Genomic DNA, 15,257 nt, shown 5'->3' on the forward strand with positions numbered 1-15,257 from the left:
GTGCGATACGCGAAACAAAAGAGACAGAATAGGTGTGAAAAAAAATGAGAAAGAAAATTTCGTTAAATTTAAAAAAAAATCATGTGTAATTTATGCTGCTGTGAAACATAAATTGAAATTTGATAGATATGCAAAATACATAACTGGAAAAAAAATTTGTGTGAAATAGTTGCATCTTTCTGAAATAAAACCTTGTTAACCATGAAATAAAAGACTAAAAAGAATTTCGTAATTTTTATATTTTAACAGCCTCCTTCAGAGTTTTCATTCACTGAAATTTGTGAGTTTTAGAAACTTTATAAAACAGTTCATGTTACTGCGGCCAGTTCACAATACAGGAACCAAGAACAATTTAATTCTGCAAAAATCGAGTTATCTTGCAAGATGTAAGCATCTTGCAAGATAACTTGAAAGTTTGACCGATCTCTATTTCGAACCATAAAAAAGTATTACTTGAAAAAATCAAATGTGTCTGGAAGCTGGCAATGTCGTAAATTATGAGATGTAGTTTCCGAGTTTAGTCACCAAAAATGTATTTTTTCATTTAACATTTTACAAAGTGGCTGAGAAAAATTTAAAGACAAAAGAACAGTGGACAACTGGCAGTCATTAATTATTCACTTTATGAAAAGGATAGATAAAGGAAGCCAAAAACTCTAGAAAAAAAAAAACTTTACAGTTCCCTATTGAACTTAAAATAAAATGCAACTGGTGATTAGTAACACCCAGGTCAAACGTTGCAAACTCAAGTTTTTTTTTTATTTAGACCGTGGTTGCCAATGATGGTTTGATTTTATCTCTTTAGGAAAAGGAAAGGTTTTTTTTTTTTTTTTTTTTATAACAAAACAAAGCTTGAGAATGCATGCGATATTGCATCGAAAATCAAAGAGTTACCTTTTTTGGCTTATATTTTACATTTTAGTGACCATCTAATTCTATCTTCAAAAGACAAATTTCTTGACCTTCCCCAAAATCCCAAACACTGGCAGCACTAAACTTGGTCACTGATACAGGATTCATACAGTAAAAAATAAGAATTTAACAGAATAAAATTTACTTTATTACACAATTTGGTAAATACATAGAGGGTTTTTAACATTACAGTTGTGTTTAGACGTACTCGAACAATTGATGTTAGTGCTCACGATACTTAAAGCGGCAATAGTATTGCAGTCTGGTACATGAAATATCTGCCTAAGATGATACTGATGGGAAGAATTCAATTCGCCCAAGTCCCAATAAATTTTGAGCGACAAGATATTTAGGCATTTTTACGAATCGAAAGCTCAACAATTCAATTTAGATGCTTGGCTTACAATCAGACAACAGCAGCTTTGAAAAGCGTACTTTTCAAGCAACGACACAGGTGAAAAGAGTATTCAAAATTCAAAAAACGATTCTTTTGCATTGAATGCTTTAATAAAACGTCGGAGAAAATACTTTGCAATATCTCTTGGCTAAGTATGAACCTGCTTTTGCTTTCGAAAAAGGCCCTCAAAAGGAAAGATCTTGAAAAATCTTCAGTAAATGAAAAAAACGTGAACAAAAAATATTTTTTAGTCCACAAATACTGAAGAATCAAAGAGAGAAGTAACAAAAAACCCTTAAACTAAGTGCTCAAGACTGGAAATACAATTGCCGGTCGGCAGTCATGCAAGCATTTACCTTGGTCTTCGATTTTACCGAGTAGCACAATGATTCACACTTGATAAGTCATTAATGAGCTTTCAGGAAACTGATGGGATGAAATTTATAATCACACACATTGAATCGATGATAAGAAGAGATTAATGACTCTTTAAATTCAACAATTGAATTTTAACCAAAGTGAGTAATATATTTACAAATCGAGGCTTGGAGGGAGGTGAAAAAAATTGCTAATGATACAATCCGTACAAATCGTGGATTTAAGGGAGCGGGGAAGATTGATAAAAGCTGCTTGAATATACTGACTTCCACTAAAAATCTCATCTAAAATACTCTAAAACACGATCAACAAGAATAAACATCGCACACACTCAACATTACAAAAACAGCGATTTGACTGGGAAACTTTTATCTATTTTTAAGTCTAATTTTTTATGAATTAAAGTTAATATTAATACTATGTTGGTAAGCGATCGGAGCAAAAGTATTGTTTTAAAATTTTTAAGTCTTGATGACAAACACTTATCAAGTTCGAATTTTGAATGAAACAAGGACAAGTTATGATTCCTCCACGTGGGCAAACCTCCGCCAAAGAAGTTCTGAAAATTGTAAGTACAGTCCAAGAATAACTTGACTATTGACTTCATCAAATTAGTTTAAACCCTGCTGAAACTAGTTAGTGAAACTGAGGGTGCAGAGTTTGTTGGAGTCGTGAAATTTACCCGTGTGGAAAAAGCGTTGAAGGAAACACTTTTTACTGTCCAATGAGCACTAATTTTTAGACGAAATAGTTGTGGATGTAAAAAATATATTCCCTATCCTTTGGAGATTATTGTCGCGATTCATAGATTTAACGATGATTTTTCCATTTTTCTTCTATAGAACTTGCTTACTGCTCTTAGAGGCCAGATTAATAACAAGTGCCTGACCCATCTACGTACAAAGTTTCTAACTACTTGCAAAAATGTAACTTGCGTTACTCAAATTTGTGAATTTTAAAGATACAACAACTTTTAATTTACACAAAGAACAAGGGCTAACTTGTAACGAAATTGATGAAACGATGGAATAAGATGAATATGAATGGAATGTCAAGATAAAATCCAATATCATGCTTATCTGAATAAAATCTAAGATATAACTTGCAATTATTTACGAATCAATCATAACATGATAAAGAAAAAAAGGTACAACAACAACAGAAGTTGCAGGAAAAAATGCCGCTGGCCAGTTTGATCATAACAACCTGCAAAAAAAAAAAACAGTTCAAATGAATCATCAATTTAATAATGACATTGAGGTAATTTGAGTCAGGCTCTTGACATAGTCAAACTGGCGTATGATATATTGCATCGATTAAGCAAAAAATCAGGGCAGATTTTGAATGTTTTGCCATTATCCCTTGCACATGAGTCTGAAGAGTCATTCTCAACAAAAAAAAATTGAAAATTACAAGAAATGAAAGCAGTATTTGTCTCGGAAAAAAACTTTGCATTTGATGCAGAAATCACTTCAGACTCGAATGAAAGGTATTCTTCCTGGACAAATCATGCTTTCAGTTCCCTGATTTTACCTAGTCAAAAGTAAACGATAAACCATTGCAAAAGCAACATTAATTTTCACATGAAAATATTTTATTGGAAAAAAATTACTTGGATCAACAACAAATTTTATAATATACTACGTATGAAATAACAAGAATTTTGCACAAGCTTAATTTCGATTTTAGTTAATCCAACGTTCATAACAACCTCCCCAGCACTTGTTCTTTAAAAATTGAACTTTTTATGAGCCTGTTGAGCTAAACAATGAATTTTTAGACATTCTCATACCCAGTTTTTGCTGAGTAAATGAGTTTGTTGCTATGCGTGAAGAGATATTTTGAGAGACCAACCAACCAGTTAAAGATAGAAGGAAGCTTCTTCAAAAAGGATTCATCCAAAAAGAGGCTGTTTGGCCAAATTTCCTCCGTTACTCAATTTTATCGCGCCTAGAAACCTTGAATTAAAGTTAAGAGAAATCTCAGTGAAAGAGTTGCTGAGCTTTTTTTTGAATAGCTTGATGGGACAACTTACCAGAAAATAATAACAACATAGGAGAAATCGCGAAGGCCTTACTTGGCCTGAGTGTGACGTGAATCTCGGGGGTAGAATTCCGCCAGTGTGGAGGCTGGGATACGTTTCAACATCTCCTTCGGGAAGATTCGCAGCAACTGCCAGCCGATGTCCAGGGATTCGAAGACGGTACGGTTCTCGTAGTTACCTGGGACAGAAAGGCGGAGGGCTGATTAACTATCCTTCTAAGAAGATCAATGTGCGAAGAAAATTGAAATCCAAGAAACTCAAGCATGGAAAAATATGATTGAGTGGCTATTGGTTCAGTTATAATTTTATTATTGTATGTTTCATTTTAATGTTTATCTGCCCAAAATGTAAAATTTTATGGATTGAGTTCCTGTGGAGGTTCACACAATTTCATGACCCTTTTGAAGAGAGGATCATTTTTAAGGGTTGAACTCAGCCCTAACTTAGATTTCTGTAACTTCAGTGTTTCTGTCTTAATGGAAGGCCTATACTTAACTTGAACAAAAAAATTTTGATTCAAAATCGTTGAAACATCATTTATGTGATATGAAGTTGGGTGCAGACAGCTCATTCAACGCTTGCAAACTTTCACATAAAAAAAAAAATTGCCTTAGTCGTTGAAAGAGATAAAAAATCATGTCAATCAAGTGGAACGAAATTTCGGTTTTCAAGAAAATTTCTGTAACTAGTATGAATTTTTACTTTTTATCCCAGATAATGCTATGTATTGCTTCGTCAACTCTTGGTCCCTTTGAGGCCTAATAAAATTTAAAGATAATCTCTTAAAGACAAACTTACCATTTATGACCATAGGAGAGAAGATAAGAAACGCATCTTATTAAAAAAATTTATAAGTACCAAGCACTTCAAAATCATAAGTTCACTTTTTTCTGAATTGTGTAATGAACAGGATAAATTAAGAATAAGACAAAAAAAACATTTACCTTGCGAGATAAAGTTCTTCTCGAATTTCGTGAGGAATTCAAGGTACAGCAAATCGTCAGGCGTTAAGGCTTCCTCTCCCACCACAGCTTTCATGGCTTGAACGTCCTTACCGATGGCGTAACAGGCGTACTGAAAAGGAAAAAAACACAAATGATTTTCAAGGGCCAAAAGAAAGACACTAATGCATGATGAATGTGAAAGGTCCTATGATACAAAATCTACCATTTTAGTTGGCTTTGCCGACTAAAAAAAGCCTTGTTCCAAATTATGAGGCCAGATGGACTGAATGCAAACATCAAGACTGTGACTGTTTTTTTACAGAAAGTGAAGATGTGATAAAAAAAAAAATAGTGTCAAATCGCATTAATACTTTTATGGTTTGGATTCGCAAAAGTGACTTCCTTGTCAGGGTGACAGGTTCTCCTGAATTTCGAATTTCTCCAATTTATCCATGATTTTTTAACTTAAAATTCTCTGACTTTTTTATTTTCTTTCCCCATTATCCCTTACAAAAATATGCTTTTCACAGAAATTTTTCAGCGTATAGTTTTTTGAAATTGAAAAATATAAAACTTTTTGAGCTGAAGAGAGAAAATCAAGGTTCTGGGGCAAATTTCTCTAACATTTCAGGGCTGGGAAAAATTCTCTGATTTTCCTAGATTTTCAAGGAAATTTTAAGAACTTGTCACCCGGAAATTATTACAATTAATAAAACCATTGTTACAACTTGCCATGCACAACTCGCTACTTAAAGGTGCACAACCTAAAAATGTATTAAAATATTTTTCTGACGAGTTTCTATTTCTGTGATTCCACTTTTTGGAGGGATATCTACATTAAACTCAAGAGCAGTCAAACTGATTTTAATATTTGAAACATAGCCTCAAAATTTAACCTTCACAAAACCTCGAAATGATTTATTTGATTTCATTCAGTCGATAATGGAGTTAATAAAACCTTGAAACGTCCCTGCCTTTAAAACTTCTGGATTTTATTGCTTCAGTTACCCATTTTCGTGTGTTTTCATCCTGATCTTAAGGTATCCATCTTAAATAGAATTTTCATATTTTTCAATAATTTCTAACCTATCTCCAAAAATTGATAACCATTTCTGAATCTTACCAACTGGTTGGAGACATCAGAGTGATCTTTACGCGTCATTCCTTCACCGATAGCAGACTTCATCAATCGACTGAGTGAAGGCAACACGTTGATCGGAGGGTGGATCTGCCTATTGTGCAGCTGACGGTCTACGTAGATTTGACCTTCCGTAATGTAACCAGTCAAATCGGGAATAGGATGAGTAATATCTGAAATAACGACAAATGTTTAATTAAAACTGCATAGTGACAGTACTAGGCCCCTCAGGTTATGGTTATTCAGGAGGTACATGGTATAAAAGATTAAAAGCATTGGGAAAAGAGGCCAGATTACAACATGTTCACTGCGAGGGTGGTTATGGTAACCAGTGTTTTGTGCAGCACATGTACTACCTGACCGAGAGCAATGGCCTTGGAATGATCAACAGGAACCGCACATCCAGGCGTTGGCATTTCGCCATGACAGGAAATAAGTATCAAAAAAACGACGGCAGTGAACGTCTTAAACAGCTTCATATAAAGTGCCATCAAAAACAAAAAAAGTCGTACTTAACTCCAAGAAAATTTAAAATTTTTCTGTGACAAAATGTTTTCTTTTGAGAATACGAGTGCTTCTTCTTCATTTTTTAATAATTGAATATTTTATCTTAAATACTTAGACTCTAGAGTAGAAAACTCACCATCGTTAGGCATAGTTAAAATGGGGATTTGAGTGATGGATCCGTTTCGGCCCTCAACACGACCAGCTCGTTCATAGATGGTGGCTAAGTTGGTGTACATGTAACCGGGGAAACCACGTCGACCGGGTACCTCTTCACGGGCAGCAGAGACCTAAAAAAATAACACCAGTCAGAAAAGAAATTGAGAAATTTATGAAGAAAAAGAAATAAAATAACAGAATGCATCTTGTTCACAGCTCTTTCCAATGCTCTCACGGGCAACGGAGACCTAAAAAAATAACACCAGTTAGAAAAGAAATTGAAAAATTTATGAAGAAAAAGAAATAAAATAACAGAATGCATCTTGTTCACAGCTCTTTCCAATTTTATAAAATTTGCTATAAAAGGGGGGGGGGGGGGGAATTGCTAAGAGGGCTTTAAGGTCATAATACACACATATTTGTTCTTGACAACATGGTCACAGCACACTTAATGGAAAAGAGTTGCGATTCTTATTAAATCACAAAATGACAAAATTTAAAATTCACTTTTTGCTTCCAAGTCAGGAGGGGGACAGATTTTGGAGACCTTTTCTGTTAGCGTTACGAATGTGAACGCCCCTTACATATATAAAACAGCACCAAAAAACTAAATAAAAAGTACAATGACAATAAATGTAATGCTTGAACCAAGAATTAGATTAAGGGTTCAAAATATTATCAGAACTCCTTGCATTTGGTTTAAATCATTGATGTGTTTAAATAAGCGACCCAAAAAAAAAAAGAATTTCACATCGAATTACTCAGGCAGTCAAAACCTTAGGTTTTCTCCATAAGTACTGTGAATTTCTTGAAGTCCCTGCATATTCAATCGCTAAGATCTCTATTACTGTGTTGTAATGTAATGCAAAATTTTTCTAAGACTTATTGGTTAGGTCTTTACCTATGAACACTTTTTTTTTCTTTTTTTAATGCGAATTGAAATTTTTTCAAAAACCGTTTTAACTGACTTACTTTAATCTTTTACACCACGATGGCCATTTCGGATTGGCGACCCATCTTCAGATGACTGAAAGGTTTCAGTCACCTGAAGATGGGCGGCCCAACAATTTTTGGCATTAATCTGCCTGAGAATGAGAAAAACATTTGAACCTTTCTCCTTCAGGAATTAATCATTCAATTACGTAAAATGTCAATTTCTTATGGAAACATATTCTTCTATATTCACTATTCAAAGTGAAATTCAGAGCATTGAGTTCCGAGCCCGACTGAGACTCAGTTTGAATGTGTGAACAACACTGATGTTTTTTTTGTTTTTTTTTCAAATTTCCAGCTTTCTTCATGAAATCCTCTGTTTTTTCTTCAATTCCCTGGCCTGATAAAATTCCTGAACAATGCCTGGTTTTACAGACTTGCGGACTTGCTCCACTAACTGAATCCCCTCCATACAAAATGAAAACGAAACTGAGGAAAAGCGGACTTACCTCTCGCAAGGCTTCAGCGTATGAACTCATATCAGTTAAGATGACAAGGACGTGCTTTTCGCATTGGTACGCCAAGAATTCAGCAGCTGTTAAGGCTAGACGGGGAGTGATGATTCTTTCAATTGTTGGGTCGTTGGCCAAGTTCAAGAAAAGGCACACATTTTCCATGGAACCATTTTCCTACGAGGCAGAGGAAAGATTATGAGAAATTAGAATAATACTATTATGAAAACACTTTAATGTCAGGATTGAAAAACAGTTTGGGAGCTCATAAAATTAATCCATGACCTGAGATTTAAGAAGGCAAATTTAAGGAATCACAAAATAATTTAGGTTCTTCAATGTTTTCCCATGCAATTTGAGTCATTGAAGTATTTAAACTAAGCGGGAAAATTGCCTGGTGAAGTAGATAAGGAAAACCACTAGCGTATCTACCACCTATGCTTGGGAAACCCACAATTAATTGTTGAAGATACCTTGATCTATTAAAAAAGCGACCAAGAATATTTGAATACAGATGCAAAGCTATCGGATAGCTTAAATCATTTCATTTTAGACCTGGAGAGACTGTGTTCTGACACTCTCCGGTATTAATTTAGATTATATGCTTTAAAAAGGAAACATTTTTAATTTAGAAATTCAAAATAATTCAACATTTAAATCTTGAGTGTTGTTAGAGAGTTCCTATTTTATTTAAAACATAATAAAAAATTTGTGTCTGAGCTGAATGTTCTTCTCTTCGCAAATTACTAACTTCGAAATCTTGCTTGAAGAAACGGGCTGTTTCCATGTTCACACCCATGGCAGCAAAAACTATGGCAAAGTTGTCCTCGGAGTCATCGAGCACTGATTTGCCAGGGAGCTTGACAAGACCAGCTTGACGACAAATTTGGGCAGCAATCTAGAAAACAGAGGATAATTTATTCTTATTTTTTTTATTTCATCTAAATGCTTGAAGCTTTGGTGAACTTAAAAATATCCAATTTCCATAACTTCTTACGAAAAATCTGTACCCTTTCCGTACTTCCATACCTAACATCCAAAATCCGTGCTTTTTCAGTGTATCTGCACTTTTTCCGTACAGTAGACACCCTGATCTGAAGGATTAAACAACCTTATTCCATTACTGATGTCCCATCATTACAGCCTTAATGTGCCGGAAGAGCAAAAGCTCACATTTCAAGTCTCAGAAACTGGTACTACTTATCTCATCCTCATTTCACTGCTGCGATGAACACTGAGTTTACAGGCATTTTTATACATATTACAACTGCAGTAACTCTGATTTTAAGTGGTGGTTTTGAGCCAACAAAAGAGCAATAAAGAAGTTTTGATTTTCAATAAAACATATTATCAGGAAAAATAAATACATTTCAAAAAAATTGGCAGGATTTTCACTTCTGCAAAATCAGATCCAAGAAACATTTCCAGCATTATTTCTTCCATCCTCTTCTCAGTTATAAATAATAGAAAAGATAGAAGGATAAGATGAATAGAGGATAGAGGGAAAGATATAGGGAGATTGCCTCAGTTTTGAGGTGAAATTGCCTAACAAAGAACCCCACACAGACCTTACGGACAATGCCTCTCTCTAAAATCTGATGAAACTTGGATATAATGCTCAGCTAGTCATTCTGATCAAAAGTTCTAATGGGCCGAAAGAGATCCCACGAGCGGTTTTCGAGATATTCGCTGTTTTAGGTGCGTAAATTGAGGTTTCGCAGGACGGATCATTGTGCGGTGCTTCTTGTGCCCTTCCCTCCCAGTTCACTCGGGCTGCTCTCCGCTTCCCCGCCACCCATACCTGAGGCTCCAACTCTGACGCACGCGAGGCTTTGCTCATCGTCGCTGAGCCCGGTGGTCCTATCATCGTGAGCGTCGGAGTCCGAGCCTCGGGTATGGGTGCCAGGGAAGCGGAGAGCGGCCGAAGTGAACTGGGAGGGAAGGGCACAAGAAGCACCGCACAATAATCCGGCCTGCGAAACCTCAATTTACGCACATAAAACGGCGAATATCTCGAAAACTGCTCGTAGGATCTCTTTCGGCCCATCAGAACTTTTGATCAGAATGACTAGCTGAGCATTATATCCAAGTTTCATCAGATTTTAGAGAGAGCCACTGCCCATGAGGTCTGTGCGAGGTTCTTTCAGCTGACATACAGAATATAGATACAAATTGGAGAGGTGAAAAAGAATTGACTTTTTTTCAAAATTAGAAGACATTACTGGAAGTAAAAAAATTCAGTCACAGCAAAATTTCCAAACTCCTTGCTGAAGGTTGCTAAACATACATAGCGGAAATTGGACCAAAATATCAGTAAGATGTGCTTTTAGACAGAAGTGCCAACTTGATTACTTTTCCTGTTTAAATAATTTTTGTATTATGATAATCAACAACTGCCATGCGAGCGTGTGATTGAAGCACCTTTATTTTGTGTAGTTTTCACTTGCCTCGTGTTATTTTGGTTCATTGTTATGTAAAACTATCTATCTATCCATCAGGCTAACCTTAAAGGCTAACCTTTAAAAATATGAAATTAAAGATCAAACAATGGCATAGAAAAATATCATCCGATGATACACACAATCTCTTTATGAGCAAGTTGAGAAAGTCTTCCTGGGTAAAAAACCATCGAAGACTCCAGATGTTGGCATGGAAGCAAAGAATACTTACTTCATTGTGCGGAAGACCAGCAGCAGAGAAGATGGGAATTTTCTGCCCACGGGCAATGGAATTCATGACGTCAATTGCAGAGATACCAGTTTGAATCATTTCTTGGGGGTATGTTCTCGACCATGGGTTGATGGGTTGACCTGGAAAAGTTTCCAAAATATTAATATAGAGTCTACCGTTGACTCATTTGCTGCACAGTTGGTTTGAAGGTATTATCCAGCAATTCAGTCTGATAAGTCATTGCTCCTCTGAAATTCACCTCTATCCTATATCATCTGGCTGACTCTATTCCGTCTTAATCAACATGACCATGTACCACGCTCTCTCCCTCTTCCTCTACTTCAGTTACTTGATGCTTAGGCCAAAGCTCACAAATTCTTTTTATCTACTACTGTACTTTACTTTACTTAAGTAGCCTAAAAACCCATCCGATTGAAGTTCAGACGCAAGAAAATATACTGATGATGATCTCGTCCAGATCGAAATAGCTATCGTCAAAATCAAAATCTAAAATTAACGTGATCAGGGGAAAAACAAAGGTAAAATTATCGGAAAATATACAGAAGGGAAGAGCAAAGCGAGGGCAAAGAGAGTAAAAAGGACATAAAAATAAGGGGGACAGGAATTCTGAATTGGAAATCTTGAAAAAACCACAAAGAGACTCCGCCCAACACAATGGCCATGTCATTAGTGGGTGTGTTTATTTATTTTTAGTTTAGTTTGTAGTTGTTTATGTTAATTTGTTCGTTGTTTAAACTTTAAATAAAATTAATTACTTTACTTTACAATTTCGTCCCCTACAATCCCTTCTACAGGATAAACGACTAACATGTTTTCATGATGAAACTTTTAACAGGAATTGATAAAAACATACATTCCAAAACAGTGGAGAAAAATCATACGGCAAGAATAATTCAATGCTCAACATTGAAGTTTTTTGTATTTTCAAGAACTCCTGTCATCCCCATTGAAGCTCCTATCAAGGAAGAAACACACAAGGGCAGGAGCCCCACATAGTGGATGTAAATCTGCCAAAAGATACGTTGCATAAATGCATTAAAGCAAAAGGAGCTCCGTACCTTGCAAACCCTATACACATATCCTTTTATCCTTTTTACAAAAAAAGTATACCTTCAATGTCTAGGTAATCCTCGGCAAGAATAGGGGGTCCTTTGTCGATGGGCTTTCCACTTCCGTTAAAAACTCGACCCAACATGTCTTCCGACACGGGTGCCCTCAGAATGTCACCAGTAAACTCACAAAGGGTATTTTTAGCATCAATTCCTGACGTGCCTTCGAAGACCTGCAAAAACAAAAATGAAAGACCACGATGAAGGGACGGATGAAAGACTTTGCTTGGGGATTATGCCAGGGTTACCATATTTATTTAATTTCGAATTCCCTGACTTTCCCTGAGTTTTCCCTAACCATTTTTGCTTTTTCCTGTCTCCAAAATTTTCCAACTCCCTGACTTTCTCTGACCTTCGAACAGAATTTCTAGGTTCTTTTTTATCTCTTAAAATAAGCTATTTTCCCCCAAACTTTGGACAAAACTTCCTACTTAAAGATCAGATAGTAAATAAAAGTGTTCAGTAACAGGTTAAAAGATGAAGGCCTTAAAAAGACCAGATGGGTAAACGATCGGAAGGTCAGATTAGTGGTTGTGTCAAAAATTCCCTGACTTCCCCTGATTTTCTAGACAGCCGGTAACCCTGTAAGCATCACAAGCAATTTTTCATAGGTTTTACTGTGCTAAAAGATCGCTTGAAAATCTATACAGATATTTTCAGTTTATCAGTGAGGTAATTCAAAATTGAAAATTGGGTAAATTCATTACTCACTTGCAATGCAATTTTTATCCTGCCGATGCGTTTTGAGCCGCTCGCTTAAAACGTATCGGCCTGATAAAATTACGTCGCAAGTGAGAAACAAATTTCAAAATTTTAATTACCTGACTACAGCTTGCGCAGAAAATCTCCCTTGGTTCAATGATTGTTTTAAAGTTCTTCACATCAGCTTCAGCAACTTTTAATTTACACCAGTTATAACGTGACAAATTTTGAGAGGCTTCAGAATCCTTTCTAAATTTTTTTATGGCTTCGTTACAAGCCTGTGCTGTGAGACTCTGTATTCTCTTGATGACTCCTCTCATCAGATTGTGAATTATGCGGATCCTTGCAAAAATAAGGAAATAAACAAAATAGTAGAGGTGGAACATACCTGGACAACAGCTTTTGAACTGCTGACTTCCAGAACTTGCCCAGACCGAAGTGTGCCATCAGCCAAGCGCAGCTGTACAATTTCTGCATACTTGGGGAACTTGACATCATCAAGAATGACCAGCGGTCCATTGACACCAGAAACAGTACGGTATGCTGAAACAAAGATTGCGCAAGTGAGTATAGTGTTCTGACAAGGTGATTTCAATTGCTGATATTCCTAGCTAACAAGAGTGACTTCTTCGGTTTATCAGGGTCATCACTTCGTCAAAAAGATTCAAACATTCTGACAAGGAGCAATGACTCAAGTCTATTGACAATGTGAGCCATGTCAAATGGTGCTGTTACATAATACTTTGCACCATGAAAATAGTTGGCAGAGTTTAGTTCAGTGCCACCTATTTCTGTAACTTATTCTGGCGACAGGTACTTTGTGCACAGCTGTGCTTAGTATTAATCTGCATGTGAAAGGGCATGGGACAGGTGCTGTTGGACACAACAATAGAACCGGAGACAGAAAAAGGCTTAGAACGTAGTTCCAGCGGTACACAAACATCGAACGAAAGGGGGCATGGGCGCAATTTAAATCGGGTGATCCTCTCCAGCGGTTAGGCTGTCTTGGAAGGCAAAGCCGTTTATCAAAGGATCCTTTTGAATTGGGTCATGCATCGTAGAGTGGAGAAAATATCTCATCGTAACTGGCAAGAATAAAGGGTGAATAAGAAGGGTCAACGAAATTAACTGGGACAAAAACATTATCAATGAGGCTCCACTAACCCCACCCATTGAGGTCTGATAAGAGCACGATTGGAACTTCATGAAAAAAGGTGGCGGATGCGAATAAAGTACTTACTCAATCTTGGTTGAGAGACAAAGTCTCTCGATACTGCCATTACATGCTCGAGCGCATCTTGTTTCGCACTTAGACCTGAATTGAGGGCCATTTTCGACGATTTAAGGGGAGAAAATCACTGCAAAACTTCACGGAGCCTGTCGAAGCTTTCAAGCTGTCAGCTGACGGCAGCGTCACGTGATGCGTGAACCAACTAATCCAGAAAACCAACGCCCGAACTTGTACTGGAACTGGAGACTGCATGATTAATTTTTCCAATAATACTTTCAAAGTCGGCCTTGTTTATTAAACAGCGATGAAGACATGATTTGAAATATTTTAAACAGAATCATCATATAATTTGTCTTGTACTGTCAATTAAATCGATGGAAGATTAAGTTGCTCATGGAATTCGTTCGGTTCCGATGAGAAATAGTTGGCATTACCGAAACTCCTCCCCTACGCCCTTTTTCTTGAAATCTAAGTCTTGGTATTGGTCGGAGTGGAAAACATTGTTTTAGCGGGAAATTTGAAATCGTGAGATTTGCCTATTCATACGCTTTTCTCTCCCCTAGATAATCTATGTCCTTCCGTTAAAATTGACACTGAATTCCATACACAGAAAGGAACCGAGTCACCTTTCAATATTGGTTTGTAATATTATACAATATAATGAAAATATAATATAGTGTTGATGTATTTGTTCAGTATGTTATTATTGTCAAATAAATTCAAATTTTTGGAAAATTACATGAAATAGGAGTTGAATTGAGGTTTACTGGGTAAATATTTACCTTTAACTATTGCAGCTGCCCTTTTTCCTCCGTAAAAAATTCGACGAGACGAAATATCGTCACTTTCCGGCCAAAGTATCACAAGCGCCATGAGACATTTAAAAATTTCCGCCAAAAAGCTGTCCGAAAATTTCCCTGAATTTTATCGGTAGCACAAAGAAAATTCAGTGAAATTTGCGGGCAGCTTCGTTGAACAATTTCTCTGTGAAAAAATAAAATGGGGGCAGAAATTTTTAATCATCGCATGGCGCTTATGATACTTATTGGCTGGAGGGTGACGATATGTCGAATGAGACAATGGGCATTGGATTGGACCTCTAACACTGAGTCTAATGGAGGAATTGAATTTCAAACCTCTCTTTCCCTGGGTGATGATGATGCTACTTGGTTTCTTTCAACTAACTCGGACTTTTTGATAGTTACTTTGAGTCAATCCTAACAAGCATTTTTTTTTTCTTTGTTTTTTATTATTATTATTTTTGGTTTATTCAAACAAGTTTCATTACATCTGTACAAAAGAGGACATAAATTCAAATATAAATAATTATGAAGAAAAAATTAAAATTGACGATGAAACAAATTTTGAAAAGCCGGAATCGCATAAAATGCATGTCATCGGCAGGGAGTACCCAAGTAGTGCTCAGAAGTACTTGTGCCCAACAAACATTTGGTTTGGTAGATAAGTAAACGAGATGTTAATGTTACTTACGCAAGTACAATTGAACAATCACTTTAATACTGGATACTAAAACAGCTAGATTCAAAAAGGAAGTTTCCAAATTTAACCTGTATTAATCTTTTTAGGTAAATACTTTTTCAAA

The 15,257-nt window shown here is 36.2% G+C and overlaps 2 protein-coding genes across 2 annotated transcripts in view; both read right to left on the minus strand.

The window, feature by feature from the left end:
• The window catches only part of LOC109030382 (succinyl-CoA:acetate/propanoyl-CoA:succinate CoA transferase), a 103,454-nt gene that overhangs the window by 23,953 nt on the left and 64,244 nt on the right, over positions 1–15,257 (minus strand). The window lies entirely within an intron of this gene.
• Positions 1,038–13,849, minus strand: Vha55 (V-type proton ATPase subunit Vha55). The gene is made up of 11 exons (XM_019041334.2): positions 13,664–13,849; positions 12,812–12,966; positions 11,723–11,894; positions 10,592–10,731; positions 8,673–8,819; positions 7,919–8,098; positions 6,457–6,607; positions 5,799–5,986; positions 4,676–4,805; positions 3,723–3,909; positions 1,038–2,893 (listed from the first exon to the last, which is right to left on the minus strand). The coding sequence occupies exons 1-10, from the start codon at positions 13,752–13,754 to the stop codon at positions 3,761–3,763; spliced, it is 1,503 nt and encodes a 500-aa protein (XP_018896879.1). The 5' UTR covers positions 13,755–13,849; the 3' UTR covers positions 1,038–2,893; positions 3,723–3,760.

Source organism: Bemisia tabaci, chromosome 9, assembly GCF_918797505.1.
Source record: "Bemisia tabaci chromosome 9, PGI_BMITA_v3".
NCBI lineage: Eukaryota > Metazoa > Arthropoda > Insecta > Hemiptera > Aleyrodidae > Bemisia > Bemisia tabaci.

Excerpts from the sequence above, each read along its gene's own strand:
- Vha55 (XM_019041334.2), bottom strand. The coding sequence starts at position 13,754 with ATGGCCCTCAATTCAGGTCTAAGTGCGAAACAAGATGCGCTCGAGCAT. Across the intron at positions 11,895-12,811 it reads GTTCAAAAGCTGTTGTCCAG|GTCTTCGAAGGCACGTCAGG; the intron begins GTATGTTCCACC and ends TTGTTTTTGCAG. Across the intron at positions 4,806-5,798 it reads CTGATGTCTCCAACCAGTTG|TACGCCTGTTACGCCATCGG; the intron begins GTAAGATTCAGA and ends TTTCCTTTTCAG.